The sequence below is a fragment of the Marmota flaviventris genome, chromosome 3, assembly GCF_047511675.1.
Source record: "Marmota flaviventris isolate mMarFla1 chromosome 3, mMarFla1.hap1, whole genome shotgun sequence".
NCBI lineage: Eukaryota > Metazoa > Chordata > Mammalia > Rodentia > Sciuridae > Marmota > Marmota flaviventris.
Window position 1 is genome coordinate 25,172,295 of NC_092500.1, and position 23,297 is coordinate 25,195,591.

Below are 23,297 nucleotides of genomic sequence, written 5' to 3' on the forward strand. Positions count from 1 at the left end.
CTGCTGGGATTATGGTGTGCATCACTGTGCCTGGCTCTGCAATTAATTTATAACTAAGAAATCTGAAAGTTAAGAAAGAGCAACATCAGAACTTTAACACCTTTCAAAGGTGACTGGATAATTTTAACTTTCAAACATCTTAATTAGTAATTACAATAACAGAGTAAAACAATAATCTTGTTATTTCAGTATTTATTTTATTTCATGCTCACGTGAGACAAGGTGTCTGTCCATTTCCTAAACCCCTTTCCTGGTGTTTAGCCAGAGAGAGAGAGAGAGAGAGAGAGAGAGAGAGAAATCCAAGAAAGGTTACACTGGCCTCAGGATAAGATGACTGTAGAAGGTTCTGATTAACATAAAGTCTTAGCCAGGCATGGTGGTCACACCTGTAATTCCAGTGATTTGAAGTGTGAAGCAGGAGGAACAACAACAAAAAAGTTCCAGGCCAGCCTCGGCAACTTGGTAAGACCCTGTCTAAAAAACAAACAACTACAACAACAAAAAATTAATAAAAAAAGGGCAGGGGATGTCACTCAGTACCCCAGGCTCAACCCTAGTATTACAAATTATCCTAGAGAAGGAGGAGCCATACTCCAATATAACAGAATTAACCTTATAGGTATGTAGGGAATCTAGCCCTAAGATGAAGGTGGTTAGGTTCTAGGGCAAGGACTGGAAAATGGCCTGAAATCTCACTCTTCCTTTCCTCCTTCAGTCCCTCTCCTACACCATCTTTCAGGGCTCTTCTCCTTTCAGACTAGGAGGACTTATCTATGGTTTAGATATGAGACATCCCCCAAAAGCTCAAGTATAAGATAATGGAAGAAAGTTTAGAAGTGAAACAATTGGGTTATGAGAACTTTAATCCACAGATAAAGATTGAATGGGCCGTAATCATAGACAGGGCATGACTGGATGTGGTGGGTCACTGGGGGCATGCCTCTGGGGTTTATATTTTGAAAAGAGCTCTCTGTTTCTTGATTGCCCTGTTCTGAGGTGCATTCTTTCTCCATACGCTTCTGCCATGATGTTCTGCCTCATCCCTGGCCCAGAGCAATGGAGTCAGCCATCAATGGACTGAAACCTCTGAAACCATAAGCTGAGCCCTCAAAAAACTTTTCTTCTTCTACATTGTTCTTCTCAGGTCTTTGGTCACAGTGACGAAAAAACTGACCAAAACAAGGACTCAATGTCAACCTCTAGAAGAAGCATAAATGATGACAAATGTAAGAAAAGATGGTAAAATTTACTAACAATCAAGGAAATAGAAATTAAAACAAGACACTTCAAAGGAGTTTTAAATCATTTTTTTTAAAGAGAGAGGGGGGGGGATTTTTTTAAATATTTATTTTCTTTTTAGTTTTCGGCAGACACAACATCTTTGTTTGTATGTGGTGCTGAGGATGGAATCAGGGCCGCACACATGCCAGGGGAGCGCTTGAGCCACATCCCCAGATCCTCAAAGGAGTTTTAAAAGATGAGATGTTGCTGGAATATTTTCCAAAATTCTGCTTGATTTAAAATTTTAATTTTAACGTATCATGTGACTCTGGGTGTCAAGACATAAATGAGTCTGATTTCTGGCTCTAATAATCATTAAAGTAACAGCGTTATCCCAAATATGCCAAAAATATCACAAATTTCTGTAGGGAGAAGAGGTTAGGCCCTGTGATAGATACAGTGGAATAGCTTGTTCAACCTCCATTACATCTTTCTTCCAGTGCACCTCTTGTATTGCAGAGGCATCATTTGACATTTCCCAAATTAGCCTGCAGCTAGAGTGCTAGATATAAATTTAGAATTAGGGTTCATCCAATTAGGTGTACCTGTGAGAGACTAGGAAGGTAAAGGGAAAGAGGTCCACTTTTTGCTCCTTTGGCTTCTCTTTTTCTCTTTTCCTGCTTCATGACCAATAATAATCTTGATGGAGTTTGATCCTCTAGATTTTTCAATAATAATGTAACCATTAACTCCCTGTATTTTGAAATCACCTTCTGTGTATAGTTGATAGATGGCTTTCTTTTCTTCACTAGGGTGTATGTCTGCCATAATATTTAGTGTCTAGAAGTAGGGCTGGTTTAATAAACTTGAAATACTCTGCAGTGGCTGAGTGGTAGGTGGCAAGGAAACATGCCCAATAAGCTTTCTGCTCTAGGAAGAGTTTAATAAAAATGACCATTATGCCTGAGAAGGAGGCACACTCATGTAATCCCAGTTACTTAGAAGGATGAGGCAGGAGGATCAAAAGTTCAAGGTTAACCTGGGCCATGCAGTGAAACCTTGTCTAAAAATGAAAAAAGGGTGAGGATGCAGCTCAGTGGGTTCAGTCCCAGTACCACCAAAAAAAGAAAGATGAGAGAGAGAGAGGGAAATGACCATTTACAAAGCTGTAAGCAGCACTCAGACAAACAGTACCCAGGGATCAGCAACAGCAGGAAGTCATTATCTTCCATAGGTCTAAAGATCAAAGGAAATAATCAGTGTTACTGATACTCTGTAAAGGCTGAAGTTACAAGGGAACAATTACCCAATAAGAGTTGTAGTTTTATGTACAAGGTAATCACTACTAAGTGGTAGCCCTGTGGGGAGAGAGAATAAGAATAAAAACCCAGACCTTTCCAGTGCCTCCTGATCTGTAGGTTCTTCCTACTGACTGAACCCAGATGAAATCATATGAGCAGAAGAATACAGGTGAACACAGGTAATACAGTTCATAATTGTCAGGGTGGAATTAGGGGTCTGAGGGATGCATGCAACAATAACATCAATTCCTCACCTATATACCTGAGTGTTAAATAAGTCATGAGTCAAAGAAGAAGTTGAAATGGAAATGACAACACTATGAGATAAACTATGTTTCAAAACTTAAAAGATATAGCCAAAGCAATATTCATGGGAAAATTTATAGCTTTATAAATTTTCTTCATTTAAGTTTTTAAATCATGAACCTAGAGAAAAGCAGCAAAATAAACACACAAAAAATGAAATAGGTGAAATGGAAAATTTTAAAATTTAAAACTGCAAGCTGAATTGAGCTGATCAAACAAAACCAATAACTAGTTCTTTGAAAAGTCTGTCGCTGTTACATATAATTATAATGCACCAATTAAAAAAAGAGAGGAAGAAAAAAGAAAAGTCTATCTGGCAAATCAATATTCTGGCAAAACTACAAGATAAAAAGAGAGGGTATGAATATACATAGATGATTTCTAATTAGTGTTATAAGTAAAACTAAAAATTAAGAAACTACTAAGAACAGTTTATATTAATAATTTTATAATTAAGGTTTAGAACAATTTTCTGGAAAGCCTTAATAATATGTAATATTTACTAAATACTTTCTATATGCCCAGGTACTACATAAATAATTTACTTATATTCAGTACTTAATTCTCATAACTGCTCTATGAGATAGGTACTATTAATTCTACTTTACTTTTGAGAAAACTGAAGCTTAGAGAGGTTAAGTACCTGCTTATAGTCTTTCAGAATAAAAAATTATCAAAAAAATGTAATTGACCAATAACCACACACACACACACACACAAAAAAAAAGGAAGTGATATACAACATCCATTCTCCAACAAAGACCTAGATCCTATAAGGGCCATTTAGCTATATCCTCATGGAAGAGATAATTCTCATTTTGTAAAATCAGTACTAGAGCACAAAAAGATGGGAAACTGCCTGACTCATTTGGAAGGCAAGCAATAAATGTTCATGGGATTGGATGATTCAATATTGTAAAGATGTCAAGTATTCCAAAATTAATCTACAGATTCAAAGCAATCTCAATCAAATCTCATTAAGTTTTTTTTTTTTTAAACTGAAATTGACAGTCTTTCAAGATTTATGTGGAAATACAATAAGGCAAGAATAGTGAAAAGCAATTTGAAGAAAAAGAAAGCTGAAGGGTTTTATCCAATTAGATATTAATACCTATTACAAAGTTACAATAATTAAAAAACATGGGAAAGGGCAAGATAATGACCAATGGAAAAGAAGAGGGAATTCAGAACAAATTCACACATAAAAGATACCCTGACTTGTCACAACACTACAACTCAGTGGGGAAAGAACAGTGTGTTCATTAAATGATGCCACCCAATTGGACATCCATACGGCAAAAAGAAATAAAGAAAAAAACTCATATTCTTCACTTTATACCATACAAAAATCAGTTCCATGTGGATGGAAGATCTAAATGCAAGAGGTCAAGTAAAGCTTTTAGAGAAAATACCTTTGTGCCGGGTAGGGTGGGCAAATATTTCTTTAAAAGCATTAACTATAAAAGAAAAGGTAATATAGCCCAGTTGGTTGAGTGCTTGCCTTGCATGCACAAAGCCCTGGGTTCAATCCCCAGCACCACAAAAAAAAAAGAAAAAAAGAAAAAGAAAGAAAGAAAAGGTAAGTTGAATTATAATAAATAAATTTAAGAACTTCTTCATTGAAAGACACTATTAACAGAGGGCAGATCTTGTATATAAGACTGAGATAAGAGATTTAAAGTATATATATCCACTAAAGGTAAAGTATATATATCCATTAAAGGTCTTGCACCTAGCATATATAAAGAATTTCTTCAACTCAATAACACAAAATAATAGAAAAATACAAGAAACTTGAGGTGGCTTCACAAAAGTGGCTTTACAATTGGCAAATAAACATATTAAACATCTTAACTTTCTTTTTTTAAATAAATATTTTTAATTGTAGATGAACATAATAACTTTACTTTATTTATGTAATGCTAAGGATTGAACCCAGTGCCTCACACATGCTAGGCAAGTGCTCTACAACTGAGCCACAACCTCAGCCCAATATCTTAACTTTCTTATCAAGGATATACAGATTAAAGCCACAAGAAGATTCCAGGATATAGCCACCAGAATGGTAAAAAGACTGAAATGAACAAGTGGTGGTGAGAACTTAACCTTTCATACATTGTTGGCAGAACACTTTGGTACAAACACTTTGTAATAACATTTGACAATATGTAAGGAGAACTTATGTTTTTCCTATGACTCAACTGATTCCACTTTGAAGTATATAGCCAACAGAAATACATTTAATAAAGCACATACCAAAAAGTTCACGGTAGCAGTATTCATAACAGTTTCAAACTGGAAACTTACCTCATGACTATCCTAAAAAAAAAAAAAAAAAAAATAGATTAAATCCTCATATATTCACACAGAATACTATGCCCAAATAAAAATGTTGACATCATGTGGATGAATCTCACAAAGAAAGCCAGAAAGCAAAAAACTCCAGATACAAAAGAAAATGTAAAAGGAATTGGAAAGTCTGTAAGCAAACCCCCCAAAATACGCATACACAAAAGTCATCTAGGTTAGTTACTACAAGTCTGAATAGAACTTATGTTTGTGGTGGGGAGTAGTGACTGAAAGGAGAAGGGAGTTTCTAATTGTCCCAGTGATGTTCTCTGTCTCTCTCTCTGATGTTCTCTCTCTCTCTCTCTCTGCCATATGAGGGATTGAACCCATGGCACTCTACTTCAGAGCTACATTCCCAGCCCTGATATTCTGTTTCTTCATCTGGAAGCTGCTTACATAGGTGTGTGCAATGTGTGTACATACATCAGTCTTTTGCATACTTATGATGTATGCTTATTCTTAATATTATAATTATGGTTAAGATATGAGGTGTCCTCCAAAAGCTCATGTGTGAAGCAATGTAAGAAAGTTTAGGGGTGAAATAATTGGGTTATGAGAACTTTAATCTAATCAGTACATTAATTTCCTGATAGACATTAACTGGATGTTAACTGTAGGCAGGTAAGGTGTAGCTGGAGGAGGTGGGTCATTGGGGATCCATCTTTGGGTTTTCTATTTTGTCTGTGGTAAGAGGAGCTGTCTCTGTGCTTCCTGGCTTTCCTGTCTTGAGTTCCTTTCCTCCTCCACGCCCTTCTGCCATGATGTGCTGCACAGAGCAATGGAGTCACTGTCTATAGCCTGAGACCTGTGAAACCATGAGCCCCATATAAACTTTTCCTCCTAAAATTGTTCTTGTCAGTTTTTTGTCTATATCAATGAAAAAACTCACTAAAACAATACAAATTAATGTGTATTACTTAGAGTAAATAAGCAGCAATTGGAATTTTTTTTCCTACATTTTAATAAAGGCTTAATAGTATTTGAAGAACTCATGTAAATCATCCATCCATCATCCCTTCCTCCACACCCCAATTGATTAGAGAGCCTTGAGCATGCTAAGCAACAAAGTAGGCAGGAGGCACTCTACCCCTGAGCCATATACCCACCCCAGTTCCTAAGTCAATTTTTAAGAAGCTAAGCTGGGTATGATGTAGCTCAAGGTAGGAGGAATGCTTACCATGTGAGAGACCCTGGGTTCAATCTCCAGCATTTGCAGGAAAAAAAAGGGGGGTAGCATCAAGTGGACAAATGAATGAAGAGAATCACTCAAGCAAAGAAATAAAAATAGCTAATAAATGTATAAATACCCAAAATGTAAATCAGAACAATGGAATGCAGTTTTTGCCTATCAAGCTCCAAAGATTAAAGGAAACTAACAAGGTTGTTGATAATAATTTGATAAAATTAATACTTTCTTATTCCTAAAAGAAATGTGAATTGGCATAACCTTTCTTAATAAATCTTAAAATGTTCATGTTCTTTGACCTACTAGATCCTAGAAAATATTCTAAGGAAAATCAGAGTTTCAGTAAAAGATGGACTTATATCAGGTTTGACTACTACAGTATTTTGAAACAATCTATTCATAAAGGGAAACTGGTTATGATATGTTACATGATGGGATAGCATATTAACAATCATGTTTTCAAAGAGTGATGAGTAGAAAAAGATGTATGATAAATTAAGTGAAAAAATATATATAAAATTCTACGTGTATATGTTTTATGTTAACAAATCTCATACACATTAACATTCATTTGAACAAAAAGTCTGTAAGAATACATAGCATATTGTCAGTAGTGGCCATCTTTGGGTGGTGGGAAATGGGTCATTTAATTTTTTTAGTTGTGTTTATTTTCCACAATAAAATGTTCTTTGAGCATTTATTACTATTATACTCAAAAATCAAAGAATAATGGGCTAAAAAATATGGTTACCAGTTTCCCCTGCTCTAGAAATCTAAGCAACCCAGATTTCTCCCTCCTTCAACTCCCATATGCAATTGAAAATGCCTATCCAAAGCATTATTCCATTATTTCTTCTCTCGTTTCCAAAATTTAGTGAACTCCTTGCACCCAGATTCTACTTTATAGTGAAATGGCCACATTTCCCACAATTTCTACATTGTGGAAACATCAAACCACTTTACACAGTGAACTGCCACACCCCAGCCCCTAAAAATGCACACCAGGTACTTCCACATCTCCCACCCTAGGCATACTCAGAGCTCTTCTCCTACGATATCTTTTCTCCCTTCCATCTTCCTAATTCGATTCATAATTCAAGATTCATCTCGGATCTCGTTTACCGGGTATAGTTCTTGGAGGCTGCAAGAAGAGACAGCCGTTTCCAAATTAATCTTCCAATGACAGTTGAACATGTCAACATTTAACATTCCGCAGTTAGTTCCTCATTATCTTGTTGTATGGCATGGGGTCATTTTCCTTTTCTTAAAATCTAGGATGAGCTAAAGTACACATATGCAATGCATATAAACAGCGATGTGAATTTTTACCTGACAGAAAAATGGTATCAAAAAAACTCGCCTGATTTTTTTTCATTCAAGATGGCAGAGAACGCCTTGAAATAGTCCTACACAAAAGCACTGATCCAGAGCCTTGATTTCAAAACTGGCTACACCTCGCGAAATAGCAAAGGACAAAAGAATGGAACCTAGATGCTAAGGCGCCCCAGCCCTAACCACTCACTGCAGGTCCCACACCCATAGACTAATCCATGCCAGAAAAGTGGCACCTGCTGCCTTCATTTCGGGAACCACACCTAGACGGTGAACAGTGACCCAAGGCACTACTGGATAGCGACCCAAAAATTCAAGGATGTAAAAGGGGACAGCAGAATTGTAATAGTATCTGGAATGCACGTTCCGGCCCCGCCCAGGAACAGTCCCCCCGCGGTGCTTTAGTCTCGTGGAAGGAATGGACTGGGATCCCGCCCTAGGGCCGGGCAACCCCTCTCTGACCGGGAATTCTGGGCGGGCCTGAGAACAAGGCCGAGGCGCCTGGGGCTACACCTGTCAGGCTGCGGCCAATACTAGGCCCCAAAATCGCTGGGGTTGGGTGGTCCAGGCCGTCAAGAGCGCGTCAGTCGATCCCTCGCCCCGGGATCGCCCAGTCTCCTTTGCTTTCCCTTTCGTCCTTCTCAAACAAAGGCAACCCACACCCACCGCCATTTTCCCTTTACCTCAAAAACCACCTCTTCGTCAAACTCCGGTGTCATCCTTCTCCGCCATGCCACCCGCCTCAGCACGATGGGAAATGAAGGCAGGCAGGAGAACAGGCGTGCACCGAGGCTTCTGCTCTTGCCCGTCCCGTAGGTCTTGACAACTACAATTCCCAGCATGCCTCGCAGCTCACGCCCCCTTTTTTGGTCCGCTTATTGGTGCAGAGAGTCAGCGTGGGGGCGGGGGCAGAATGAAGTTCTAGCTCTTCGATTGGAAGACGCTGAGGCTTTTGTCTGCCTTTTACGGCCGCGACTAACAGGGGGCGCCCGCCGCACTGATAAATTTTTTTTTGGAGTTTGAGAGGGGCGCGCGCCAGCGGAGCCGCGGTGAGTTCTGCTCGTGCCCGCGCCTGGCCGTCTGCCCGGAGCGCGGCAGGGCGGCGCTCGTGCTCGCCCGCCTGCTACCAGCGACTCGCGCCCGGGAGCGCAGTAGGGTAGCTGGAGCCGGCTGCATCCTTTGTGCGGCGCTCGGGTTTCGCCGCGGTGGCACGGGACAGAATGTGGGCTCTGCGGGGGCTTTTCTCTTCTGCCCAAACTCTGAAAACAATGGAGTGAAAGGGGAACATGGATTGAGGGGAGCGAGCGGGGAGGCGAGCTGCTCTGGGAAATCATGACTTCTGCCGCCGGTAAGTGGCCGCGCTCGCGCTGTCGCTGGAAAGTTTGTAAGGAGCGCTTTCCAAGCTGGGGCTCTCCGGCAACTTTCTCCGATAGGGTGGGAGAGTCGCGTGGCCTGTACCTTTCCCTAGCATCTCGGCAAATTGCAAAGCGAATGGGGTTTGCTGCTCGATTCACTCGTCCCTCCCTTCAGAGAGGGCTGTTGGACCTCTTGGGACTTCCCTTCAAAGGGAGACCTGTGCTGGGGGCTCTTAACTCCAGGTGAAACGCGCAATGGAAAGAGAGCATTTGATCATTTCTCCTACAGTTGGAGTGACTTTGTTTTTGCGTGTGAGGGTAGCATAGGTTCCCCTATTAAGAAATCATTTATTCTAGGAAAGGGCAGTGTTCCCAGAGTATTGAACTGAGCCACTAGAGTGAGTCGCTTTAAACCTAGGGTGGACTGAAAACCCTTTCCATTTCTTATAAAAGAGGTTTAAATATTGTTGCTCATGTCCTCCTGGTTTTACTCCTGATAACCTGAGTGTACAGTGGGATTGCCTCTGGAAATGCTCATCTTCACTCCATTTCTTCTGGGATTTTCTCCCCCCTAGTTCTACCTGCTTAGTGTAAACAAAGCCTTGTTTTCTGTCTGCTTCCTTTGGGCTTTTCCCCTTATTCAAATGACAAAGCCTCTATTTTACCTTTGTGTGGATTTCGATCCATGGCGGACAATATATTGCTGAACATTCTAAGGAACAAGTTTTATTTTACAAAATAATTACCAAAGTGGTGATACAGTCATTTCATAAGAACATGGGTTAATTTTAAAACCAGCCACTTAATAATGTATTAAGTGGTGTTTTGTTTTTTTTTTAACCTTTGTCTATGTTGAAAGAAACTTAGAAATTTTATAATCAAATAGTTTGAATCTTCTCCTAAAAGTTACTTGTAGATTCAGCACCTAAGTATCATGTTAAATTCTGATTGCTTTTCTTGGCATTTGTTTAAAATTCCTGCAACCTGAAGCTGTCAAACAGCACTCTAAAAGTTCTGATATGTATTATCTCTAAAGCCTAGATATACTGGAGTGTTGGTTTGCTAGGAATAATCAGATTACAACTAATGAGGCAAGAAGTTAGCCAATAGAAATAAGAAACCAAGAAGTGAAATATTTCTGTAGAAGATTTTGTGGATTTTTTTCCTTTTTGATGTTATGTGCAACGTACATGAGAAATGTCATAAAGCTCTATTGTAATTATTTATAAGCTTTTATTTATTAAGGAAAGCTTATATTGTATTATTTTCATCCCAAATTTCTGTGCCTTGTCAAGGTTTCTTTAATGACTGAACCAATATAATTAAATTAAAAGTGCTTAGCAATTTTACAATCCTTCCAGCCATGTATAGTTCTTCCCTTCTTTGTGGGGTCAAAAATATTTAAAATATTCATCATATGAGTATCAGTGTTCAATTTTAGTCCTAATACTTTATAGTGAACAGGTACAGAAGCATTTGACATTTATATATGTAAACTTGATTTCTAGGGCCCAGTCTGAAAGTTTATGATTCTTTCATTGGAATTACCCTAAAGTACTGCAAGCTATTTTTATATTTGATCAACTTTACAATTAAAGAAATCCACGGACATTTTTGTGGTGTTTTTGAAAGAGGGACACTTCCTGTGTATAGCTGAGTTCGTTGGTTTTTGGTATGGTTCTCTGAGAAGCATTGGCTATTTTTTTTGCTCACCCTCTGATAAAATTTATTATTATTATTATGTCTAGATTATGAAAGAGAGCTGGGGTTTAATTCTATCCCATCCTTATAAAACTACATATATATTGTTCTTATACGCTAACCTGCAAACACGTAGTGCTTTTTTGGCATAATAGTTAAATTTTAAGAAAGTTATTTATAGTTTGCAGGCAGGGGTGTTTGTTTTGAATCTAATCTATTGCATTTGGGAGCGTTGTTTTAATTTAAGAAAGTAGAGGAATGTTGTAGAACATCCAAGTTGTATGTATACTGAAGAAGAGCTTGCTTTGCTTTTTCTACATCTATGGAAGAATTGATGCTCAGTAGAGTTTAGAATTATTCAAAGCAGTATGTGAAAAAGGTGAAGAAATTATTGGTGTATGTCTTGTATCTTTTTGAACGTGTATAAGTTATTGTCTCATTAATGTCTGTGCTTTGCATTTTATCTGACCCAGTAGCCAAGAGAGAGTGCAAGTGAGCCACAGCCATCTGTGTGTAACAGAAGACAAGTTTGTTTGTAATAGTAAAATTGTATTAGTGTTTCACTTTCTTACCTTATATTTCCCTGGAGCCAAACAGCTGTGTAAATAAAAGATTTGCTACATTGCTCTAAAGAAGCTTTGGGGTTGACTGTTCATACTGTATTAAAATCCAAAGGTGCTGAATTCATTTCCAAACATTATGCGCTTATTTCAAGAGTTTAATATTGTGGCACACAATATTATATAATGTCTTGTTTCTTCTAGTTGTGTTTCTTTCAAAATAGAGCCATTAAAAAATAATAATGAAAGATTTTGTATATTGCAATACCAGTGACATAGTTGAACCTTTGTTTCTATTAATCATTTTAAGGAATTATTCACTAATGCTATTGGTTGATTCTACTTACTTTTCAAACTATCATGTGAGGTTAAAATGAATATTGATTATTTTTTAAGGAATTTCCTGTCACTGAGACATAATAATGAGTATATTTATGTGTTAGCTAAGAGAAAGTAGCAACCTGCTGGAGCTTGCCTTCTAGTGGCAAAGACAGACAAAGGTGTACTGAAGAAAAATAACACGGGACAAAGAGGCTACAGCATATCAGGGTTCTCCAAAGTAGATATCTGTGAAGTACAATCTTCATAGATCTTTCAAGTCACCCACTTAAAAGTAGGGAAACTGAGGCAGCCAGTTCTGCAAAAGCACACAATTAGGTCAGCCAGTTCCTGAGTTACATTATTGACTCCCTTTAATACACAGGTAACCAACAATGCTAAGCCCAAGTTCACAGGTATTTGCGTAATTCAGTGAGTATACATTAAGGGCTTAAGGAGCATAATGCTGAGCTCTACTTTTGGAAATCAACCTCAGCTCATATGTGGTTGATTTAATTTCTATGACACCAAGAGAGAATAAGAATTTATGTCTCTTGGAAGAAGACTCAAAGAAAAGACTGAAATTGGTACCAGAGATTTTTTAAAAGAATGATTCAACTAAAAAGCAAAAATGGTTGGTTAATTACACTGACACTTCTCACAAGGCTCTAAAGGTCAAAAAGTAAAAGATTAATTAGATGAGATTATTTTTTAAATTGTGGTAAAATACACATAAATTTATCATCATAACCATTCCTAAGTATACAATTCAGAAATAAATGTTAAGTACATTGTTGGGTAGCCTCATCTCCAGAACTCTTTTCATCTTGTAAAAGTGATTTTTTGAATTCTATCAAAAATCCCAGAGGTAGGATGTTTCAAGGATGACAGAAATAAAATCAACATGACAGTCTGTTTCTTTTTAAGATAGGAGGTTAGGAAAAGTCCTATGGAATTCACACTTTCTCTGAAGATTTAACTTGATTGATTGACAGTTTAATGGACCAATCAGCATTATCACTAGACTTTGAAGGGTTTTGCAAAATTATTTTCTGCCTTAAAAACCCTCAAGAATAATAACATGCTTATTGAACAGATGAATGAAAATTGCCTACTTTGGGAATTTGCTTTACTAGGGATCAAACCCAGGGGTACTTTACTACAGAGCTATATCTCCAGCCGTTTTTATATTTATTTTGAGACAGGGTTTCACAAAGTTGACTAGGCTGTCCTTGAACATGAGATCCTTTTGTTTCAGCCTCCCAGTCTCTGGGATTGCAGACACACCCCCATCCTCTCTGTAGAATTTTTCATTGTTTTGAAAATTCATTATCCTCCTTAATTTTGATAATATTATATCAAGAAATTGGGTGAGAAGATATCTGTTATTGTATAATCTTGGTTGTGCATATAGTATTAGAGGTTTGGGAATTTCTTTCCTGGTTGGGAAAAGGAAGTAGAGTACCCTACTTTTTTTTTTTTTTTAACTTAGTTCCATGTAATATTTTTCCAAACGTTGTGACTAATTTCCTTTGTTGAAAAGAAAATCAACACAAAATGAAATATCAAAGCCTCTGTGTGTTCAAGTAAATTAACAATGTCCAGTAGTTTTGTGCAACAGATATTTGAGAAAACATTTTTTTCCCCTAATAAGTAAGGTTTTTATTAAGTATTAAATCCTGGTAAAGGAATAGGCATAATTATAAGAAGTACAAGATAAAACATGTTTCACCTCAGGTTTCCTTGGGTAAATATGGTTGATAAGTGACAGTTTATGTGGGAGATCTTTAAAAAAATTAAGAAATACAGATATACGGTCTTTATATACCTTTTTATTTAATAGGTCTTTTGTGTAAAGCTGTTATCAAGTTCCTATATGCCAGGAACAGGTCTACACAAATCCAGCATTGTATAATAGGAGATAATTAAATACTTTATATGGAATGTTGAGGAAGAATTGCTACACTAGAACTTGTGGCCATTTTTTAAATGCAATAGAATAATGGTTATTAACAAAGAACGAACAACAGGGCTGGGATTGTGGCTCAGTGACAGAGTGCTTGCCTGGCAGGTGTGAGGCACTGGGTTCAATCCCCAGCACCACATAAAAATTAATAAATAAAGGTATGTGCCCATCTACAACTAAAAAAGAAAAAGAAGAAGAAGAATGAACAACATAATCACATATGAAATAGAGAAGAAATACAATTGTCCAAGCTCTACCATCAGAGACTCTAAATGATGTCTGTATATTTAAAAAACAAAGCTCCAAGAGGAATATAATGAAAATGCCCGACTGGTAACACCTGTACTGAGAAATGTCAGCTTTATTATGAGTTTAAATAATACCAAAGAATTCATTTTCATTTTTTCAGGGTAGAAATTTCTGATATCTGTATTCTTATTTAAAATTGTTTTGGGATTTCTATTTGCTGAAGAGTCTAAAAAGATTCTTGATAAAATGAAGGTAGAAAGACACTATGGCTTATGTATATGAGAAATTTAAAGAGTTGAATTCTGTAGGCAAATCTAATTCTTAGCATTCAGCAAATGAACTGAAAACTAGTGTATAGGTTCTAACAGAAGAAATCAATTATTTTATTTAGTGTCAACATTGAAGGAAAAACTGCATTGGACCTACTAAATAATATACAACATACCAAAGCTACATATACTAGAAATTTAAGGAATCTTCAAAAGTAATGTTGACTCTACATAATGTGATATAATCTGCCTACTAACATGTACATTCATAGAAGTAAAAGTATTATCCAATATAATCCTCTATTGTCTTGTGCTTTGGTTATTTTATGATTTAATTATACTTTTTTCTTTCTAGAGGTCAAGAAGCCACCAGTGGCCCCCAAGCCAAAGTTTGTGGTAGCAAATAATAAGCCATCTCCTCCACCGGTTGCACCTAAACCTGACATTGTGATTGCTAGTGGTCCACAATCAACAAAGAAAACCAAACCAGCAATCGCACCGAAACCGAAAGTTCTGAAGAGCTCACCTGTCCGAGACATTGGGCAGTCATCATCAGGAACAATCTCTGTGAACCTGGAGGAGCATAAACTGGAATTACCTGAAAGCACTGACAACTTTAATTGCAAAAATGTTGAGGATCAGAGCAGTGATTATATTTTACCAATATATTCCTGCAGGTCTGAGTGTGTCCATAAGCTTGGGAATAGAGAAGATTCATATGTAAAGCAGCTTGTTTTAGAGCCCCTAGAAATGAAAGAAAATTTACAAAATAGTAAAATTGATGAGTCCTCTTTGACTATAAAAACCAAGAGTAGGTGGGATTCTCGTGGTGAAAAACACAAGAATCAGAGTGGGGTAGTTTTAAAGGCAAGCATCCTAGAAGGAAAGCTCAAAGATGTTTTAACACAACAGATGTCACCTGTAAGTTCCCTGAAGAAGCACAGATCCACAGACAACCCAGAGAGGAATGGTGGCTGTAATTCCAACAGACAATTCAGAATTGAACTTGCAGATTTGTCACCTTCTCTGTCGAGCTTTGTAAAACTTCCTGTTCATCACAGCTGCCACGTACAGCTTCCTAGGGATGAGTTTCAAAGTCCTGAAACTTGTCAGAACAGCAGTGAAAAAAGAAATAGTCACTTTCATTCATCTGATCAAGAAGCTCTAGAAAATGGAAAAAGGAATACTTTTATATCTTCAGATGGAGTTAGTAAGAAAACAGAAGTTGAAGACCTTGGTCCCTTAGAAATTCATTTAGTACCGTGTACCCCCAGATTTCCAACTCCCAAGCCCAGAAAAACACGTCCTGCTCGCCTGTTACGCCAAAAGTATATAGACACTCCTAATGAAAGTACTGAAGAACCAGAGAATTTCAACAACAGCTCGTCTTGTCTTATTGAGGACAGTTTGAAGACCAACAAAGTCAGTGTTCTTCATCAGGATGTTTTGTGTAACCAAGAACAGGTGGACAAAGTGAAACCAGGAAATAATAGTGAACTGAATAGCAACTCCAACGATGACAGTCAAGATTTAGTCAATTCACAAGCCATGTGTCAGGAAACATCTTCCTTTGAAAAAGTGGCACCTTCTTTAGATACAGACTCTAATTTGAGTTCTGATGGTACATCAGTAGACGGTGCTAGCATGGCACTTGCCACGGACCAAGGGACCAGTTTTATAAGATGCAGTACTCTATCTTTGAGCCTGCCAAAGCAACTCAAATTAACGTACAATGAACATCTGCCTACTGCCTGTAACTTGGGAGTGTCTGTCCCTCAAATGCAAAAGGAATCTATAGTAACAGAGGAAAGTTCCTCAAAAATTGTCCCCAAAAAACCTCAAAGACACAGCTTGCCTGCTGCAGGAGTACTTAAAAAGGCTGCCTCAGAGGAACTTGTGGAGAAAAGTTCATATCCCTCAAATGAAGAAAAAAATTCAGAGAAGGTTCTAGAAAGAAATCATTTGTGTGCCTCAAACCATGGTATGTCATCGTCATCCCCCTTTGACATGCCTAAACGAACTTCAGAAAAGCCTGTGTGGAAATTACCTCATCCTATTTTACCCTTTTTAGGGAACCCAGAATCCTTAAAGTCTGTTACTACATCCTCACATAGTGAGCCTCCCGCTGCCCTCACCAAGCCTAGAGCAAAATCATTATCTGCTGTGGATATGGACAGGTGCACTAAGCCTTGTAAAGATTCTCCAAAGAAAACCTCTCTTAAGAAGTGGCTCAATATGAAACTGTCCATCTCTTTCATGAAGAGTGATTTTCAGAAGTTTTGGTCCAAGAGTAGCCAGCTCGGAGACACAAACACAGGCAGTTGTGGGGAGCAGAAAGGGATTGAAAGTAATTGGCATGACCTCATGATGGGAGAAGAGAAGAGAAGTAAACCCATCAAGGCATATTCTGCAGATAATTACAGCCTGGAATCTCAAAAGAAGAGGAAGAAGTCACGGGGCCAGACCAGCACAGTTAATGGTCTGAGAGCTGAGTCTTTAGACGACCAAATGCTCTCCAAGGAGTCATCGTGTCAGGTGGTTTGCAGGTCTCTTACAAACAGCTGTGCTCCAGAATATGAAAATATACGCCATTATGAGGAAATACCAGAGTATGAAAATTTGCCATTTATTATGGCTATAGGGAAAACTCGAGAGTTGGATTGGCAGGATTCCTGCAGTGGGGAGGACACTGATGCAAATGTGTATGAGGTAGAAGAACCATATGAAGCTCCAGATGGCCAGTGGCAACTTGGACCCAAACATCAGCGTTTCAGGTAACATTGCACTTTTGCACTCATCATTGTAGTTAAACCTTCAACAACCCCATGAGTAGGAATGCAGTGGGGAAAATCACTTAGCAAGGGACTGATCTAGAAAGTATATGTATTTCCATGTGCAGCCTCCTTATATCATAGAGTAGGAATGGGTATTTGTGTTGCAGGCTTGTAGTGGGTAACTTATTTAGTAGCTCATTCAAAGAATTTAAATAACCATGTAGTACTACCAGGATGGCCTGGAAGAGAGAGTTCCTAGAGCCTGCAAACATCAGCTCAGAAGATGTAGCAGGGAAGTCACAGCAGGGAACCAAGGGCGGAAAATTGGTTAATTCAGTGAAGATTATTTGCTAAATATAGGAAATCTGAAGTTACTGAAATCCATTGATTCACCTGTGATATCCTTGTCAGGGCATATTCAGAGATGAAACCTCTGTATTTGCAGAAGTTATAGCTCTTTGAGGATTACTTATTCTGCTTGTTGAAGGCTAATTGCCAACCTCAGACCTAGGGAGAATGCAGGAAACACATAACTAGTCTTTCTTTCTCACTTTTGTGTATGCACTTCCTAACTTTAGAATACCTACTTCATCCTTCTTACTAAAGTTGTGCCCAACCTTGATGGTTCAGCTCATTGACTTCATAAAGCTACAGATACTTAATGGGAAGTGTGATTTCCATTCTGAACCCTCAGTTATGCTATGATATTCTTATAGCATATAACCTTTACCTGAGTCTATCTTATGGTATAATTTTTTTATTGGTATATCTGATGTTCCGCATTCAGTTTTAAGTTCCATGAAGGGTTCTAGTCATATCTTTTTATCTTCCATGAGGCCAAGCAAGGAGTCCAGTAGGTGATCAGGAGACCTGGGATGGCAGTAGGAGAAAACGAATGAAAAAGAGGCAAAGGAAATAAGTGTTCAATTTGTGCTTAACAAAAAACAGACTGTTTTAGTTTGGATGTGAGGTGTCTCCCCGCCCCCCAAAGCTCCTGTGTTAAGCAGGAATATTCAGTGGTGAGATGACGAGGTCATGAGAACTGTAACCTAATCAGCCCATTCTATTTTGAATGGACTGACTGATGGTCAACTGTAGGCAGGTGGGGTATGGCTGGAAGAAATGGGTCACTGAGGTGTGTCCCAAAAAGGTTCCTCTTCCCTGTGGCCCCTGACCCCTTCCTGCCCCTCTGCTTCCTGACCTCCAGGAGGGGGGCAGCTTTCTTGCACTACGCCCTTTTGTTATGATGTTCTGCCTCACCTCTAGCCCAGAGGGAAAGAACTGGCTGATCATGAACTGAGACCTCTAGAACTGAGAGGTCAAAATAAACTTTTTCTCCTGTAAGTTGTTCTTGTTAGGTCTTTGGGTCATAGTGACAAAAAGTTGACTAGCACAGACCCTTTTGAGGTCTTCACATTATTCTTAGGCCCCCAACATCAGGTTTTTGAGTAAATACTCGGCTCCTAAAGTGTTACTTTTTATAGGAAGACTGTCCCACCCAGCACATGGGGGCTAATAAAGGGGAGGGGGGATCATTAACTTGTGAACCAAACACATTGAATTGTCAAGCAAGTCAGTGTATCATGAAAGTGTTTTTAGTTGCTTCAACTTCCAGATGCTTTTCTCGTGTTTTTCTTTACCTGTCATCCTCTATTTTACCCGTGAAAAGCTCCTCACCTCCCTTGCTTAATTTTTCTCTCATCTAACCCCATTTTTGCTTTTTTGTGCTTTTATATTAGTCTACTCCCCACACATTGGTACCTAGGCAAAAGCTTCTTCCTTGGCATAAATATTTCAACAGAGAACTGATGTTAATTATCCATCTATTTTAAATTTTTCTCTTTTTTCATGCTTGATGTTTTCTCTACAGGGCAATTTTTTTTTGGTATTGGCCTCTCTTAGCATGCATTTCCATATGTGTATGTGCGTATGTCATGAATTTTATTGGTTTCTTTAAGATATATTGTCCTGAGTGTGCTCCGTCATTAACATAGACCAAACACATTTGTGCCTTTCCACAATATCAGAATTAATTGAATAACAATAAATTCATAGGCTACACCACTTTCATCAGTGGTAGTTCACTGAAGACTTGTGGGTCACTTGGAAATCATAAGCCTGGCAATCACAGGTTTCTTTATTCCAGTCTTAATTTCTAGTATCTGTAACACTCAAGTCACATCACACAATTTTACATTTATAGGTTACAGAAAGGCTAAGAAAGGGTTAAGGCATCCATAGGAGTTCAGAAGGCTGAAAGGGAGCAAAGGTGGAGAGCAGAGTTACCACAGGTGGTCAGACAAGATTAGAAAGCAGCCAAAGAACGTGCAGAGCTGTCAAAGCAGGAACTTATTCTAGGACAAGATCTGGAGGTGGGCAGTTTAATAGTGTAGTGGGACTTGTGTGGTCATCACCCACAGGAGAAGTCATACTCTCCCAAAACCCAAGGACAGAGATTTGGAGATTGTCACTGTGGTGATTTTCCTGGGCAAGACTTGTGACAGGTGACCAGGTGATAGGGTCCGGTTGCCACCAAGTCTGTTCTCAGGATGGGAAGAACATCCGTTTGTGGGTCTCTAATGAGGGAGTTACATCATTTGATGGACGGGTGTGATCAATAAGCTCATGGGCCTGGTTAATCCAATTTGAGTTTGATATATCCATGCATCCATGAGTTCATGGGTGGTCATTCTTATTAGCACAATTAATTTACTTATCAGTTTATTCTTTATGATTGTGCCAGGTGGATGATGGTTGTTCACTTGTACAAAGTGTAGGGTCATTCCACCTTAGCACTTAAATTCAAAATGGAGTAGCTTATGGCAAACTACTGCTTTACAAAATGGAGTAATCAAGGTTCAAGCACAGCCTGAAAACTACTGTTCTGTACTCACAGAGTGACTCAGCTGAGCCCAACCTGCTCTCCACATATACTGTTACTCTTGGCTGAGCTAAACTTCTTTCTTGAAATTGGAGGTCTGGCCCTTGGGATAAGTGTCCTGTGGGCCCTTGGGTTTAAGTCTCAAGGGCTTAGCTTTAGCTGTGACACAGGTCCTTCACTTCTGAAACTTGTTCTTTGACCGGCTTGCTTCTTATTTCAAGGCCTGGCTTAGGGCCTTGCTGCTGAATTGGGGGGAACCAGGTTGAAGGGGTGAGTGTACACTCCCAGCTAGTGCAATTGGGCAGGCATTCATTCATACAGGGGGGTCTTTCTGGAGGCCGCAGGACACTGAAGGTGGTTTTGGACAGGTTGCAGGCAGCCTGGTAAAGGGTGGGAGAGCTCTGCTTTTGAATTTTGCTTCCCTAGAGGTTTTTGTTTAGGCCTGGAGCAGGGAGCCCTAAACAGATTTTGAGACTTCTAAATGTGCCAGCTGAATCAAAAGCCTTCATTCAGCAGTATTGCCTGGGAGATCTTTCCTTTTGTGAACAACATTGAATAATCAAGAGAAAGCCAAATCCAAGTCTTCATAAGGAGGACACCTGAAAATAAAATAAATAAAATAAATATATGCAGGGCATATATTTCAGGTGAGCAGAAAATGATTCAAATGGGAATCCTGTATGGAAGTCTGGGTGCTGTAAACATAGACCTGTGCCTTGCAATAATTAATCCAAAATCCAACATGCTGCCTGGAATTCTAAAATCTTAACAGGGTTCATTTCCATTTTTTCATAAGATTTTTATGCTATAGTCATTGGCAGAGTGTCTCTAACATTTTCTCAGCCTTCGAGGAGGAGAGTCTAGGTCTTGCCTAGGGTGCTAGATCAATCACTAGCTACATATTTAAAAAAATAATAATTCTGGATGAGTAAACAGACATTTGGCAAGGTTGGGTCATTGTCTTTAAAATATAGATGTGTCATAAATCCAACAGCTTATCATTTATTAGGAATAATGGTAGTGAGTCCCCAGTTCTAAATTTGTTGGTATTCTAAAAACTCATATCAATTAGAGACAGTGTATTTCCGGAATAAAGTTTTGGAAATGGAGGTAAAGGTCCCAGTTTAGCCCCAGGTTATATTAACCTTCACTGTCAGAGCTTGCCCCCAGGGGAATTTTCTTGGCCCTTTTGTGTGCTCCAGTGTGATGCAGGCTGGGGCTGAGTCTGGAGTGCTGGCCAGGATGGAGTGAGCACCTGACATCTCAGAGGACAGATCCAAAGTTCTGAGGCAGCAGGGTTTGCGCAAAGGGTGAGGTGACTAAAGAAGAATGAGGAAATTGGGGGCTGGGCTTGCTGGAGAAGACTGTGAAGGCTTGGGGAGTGATAAGGAGAAGGAAGGGTGGGGTGGTTGGAAACTAGTAAGCAAAGGATTTCTTTACCTCCTTTCGTTTATAATCCAGAGCCCTTCTCTCTTTCCTTCCCACTTCTCCTTTGCTGACTAAAAAGTTCTGCTAATTAAATTTCTGACCCTAGACAAGAGTGAGAAGAAGAAATGGGGGAGGACTTTGGGTGGGGTAAAGTAGATGTATCCAGAAGCCCAGAGTGGGGAAGGACTAACTGCCCCATCTGAAGGTGAAAGGAGTCGAAGGGGTGGTCTCATGGCTGTAGAAGCAATGGGTGTTTCCAGATAGTTTATCATTTGATCACTGCTCTGGGGTCTCAGATGCAGTTTTGTTGGAAGTCAGATTGTGAGCTCTCTGGAGTATTCCACTGTGCTATATATTTATGAGACCTCTTCCCCCAAATGTTTCAAATATCATGAAACTGAAATACCTAGCAAGCAATGGACATTTCTAGTTTACTGGTTTGCAGTTGAGGAGTTTTCGTTTACTACCACTTTTATTTCAGGGAGTTTGATTTTCATAGGAAGGTTCCTAAACTTTGAGTGGTTGATATTAAAGGTGGATAGACAAATCAGCAAAATAATAATGTCCAAATGTTAGAATTTTTCTTTTGAAATTGAGGCAGATTTCTTGACTTTGTAGAGAAAAAAAACTTTTCCTGGAAACATTCCAGGTTTTTCCTGTGTTTTGTGCTAAGCACTTCAAAGAAAAAGTATGGTAATTAGGTTTCCTGAGTAACCTAGCAAGCACTCAGCTTATTTATTTTACAGATAGTGACCAGGTGTCAAGCACTGTACATTCAAAGGTGAGAAGGGGTGTCTACTCCCAGTAAGGCATCTGTTATAACACACTGGGGTTTTATAAATCCAAGCTTTCTCTGAGTTGTACTTATGTGAGTTGTACACTGGAACAGGGTATAAAAGAAAGCCTTACAGAGGGTAGTGACACTTGAATCAAGGCTTTTAAAATGGATGGGATTAGACTTGGCACTTAGGCTGTTTTTTAACTGTGGTAAGAGCACTTTAGTGGTGCTCTTGGGGGAGAAAGCAGAGCACATGGAGAGAGGAAGTTGAATCAGAAATGTGGATTGCTGTTCCTTGAAACTGTGCCCAGAAGTCCCCATCCTTCCACAGGTTTGCATTTATCTTTTGGTCTTCTTTAAGAAACAGAATTTAAAATAACTAAATCTCAGAATCATTTCTTTTTCATTGACCTGCATACTCTTATCTCTGATGAAGGAAAGAACCAAGTGTTTCTGTCTATGTTACAAATGAGCCTGGGCTTGAAGTGCTGCCAAATGGCATTACCAGCATGTCCAATCCTGTTAGGGCATTTGTACTTTAATCATCAGACCTGGTCTAGAAGACATCTCTCTCTGGTTGCGTTTACCATCTGGTGGTATTGTTGGATTTTAATATAATGTTTAAAGGATAAGTTAAGAGCCCTAATGAGCAATTTCTCGATGTTGTCACAGCACAGATAAGATTATACACAGCAAAGAGGTGGGGGTTGGGACAAATATATCTCAACAGCAGCCCTTTCCTGTTAAGTTATTTTCAGCATCAGCTCAGGAAATATCAAAAATTTGTATGCCTCTTTAACTTTTTGTTTCTTGTGTTAGAATCATAGCCACACAGTTTTGGCAAATCTGCTTGTTTATACACTTACCCAGAAACTGCAGCTAGAGGCCTCTAGTTTTATTTCTTGTCAATAAAGCATCTCTTTTTTCCTTTTAAATATTATTAATTAGTTAAATTATAGTATTTAGCCAGCTCCATGGCTTCAGTATTATTTCCTGCCAAAGCAGATAAATGATATTTTATCAGATATTTATTTTTATATGCCAGAGGTGCAACTAGAGGTGTATTTGTAGGCAGAGTTAAAAGAGTGGGTGTGTGAGTGTACATACATACATACATCTTCTGTCCTGATTGGTAACAGTACATTTTTTTGAGGTAGATGAAATTTTCACATTTAAGTGGGGGTGGCAGGGAGGTGGCATTGTTATCTCCATAGCTAATTGATAAGTTTTCCATTGCTGGGTTCTTATTAAATTTTTAAATTTTTAATCTTATAATTTGGCCAAGGATATGATGATTTTTTTCATAAAATTAGAATTAATTAC

General features: G+C 38.7%; 2 protein-coding genes across 13 annotated transcripts in view; one reads left to right on the plus strand and one right to left on the minus strand.

The window, feature by feature from the left end:
- Vezt (vezatin, adherens junctions transmembrane protein) overlaps positions 1–8,501 on the minus strand; it is a 67,750-nt gene extending 59,249 nt beyond the window's left edge. For 8 of the 10 annotated variants that reach the window (XR_011707048.1, XM_027952245.2, XM_071609626.1 and 5 more), the window contains exon 1: positions 8,379–8,501. Coding sequence is in view for 7 of the 10 variants with exons in the window: in XM_027952245.2 (XP_027808046.2) it covers positions 8,379–8,414 (36 nt within the window). In the remaining 3 variants the exon portion in view is untranslated. The remainder of the gene's footprint in view (positions 1–8,378) is intronic. The other 2 variants (XM_027952316.2, XM_027952382.2) reach the window with 2 other exon arrangements.
- Positions 8,502–8,874: 373 nt separating this feature from the next.
- Fgd6 (FYVE, RhoGEF and PH domain containing 6) overlaps positions 8,875–23,297 on the plus strand; it is a 113,788-nt gene continuing 99,365 nt past the window's right edge. For all 3 annotated transcript variants that reach the window (XM_071609630.1, XM_071609631.1, XM_027952511.2), the window contains exons 1-2: positions 8,875–9,043; positions 14,469–16,887. In XM_071609630.1, the coding sequence (XP_071465731.1) occupies positions 9,028–9,043; positions 14,469–16,887 (2,435 nt within the window). In that variant the 5' untranslated portion in view covers positions 8,875–9,027. The remainder of the gene's footprint in view (positions 9,044–14,468; positions 16,888–23,297) is intronic.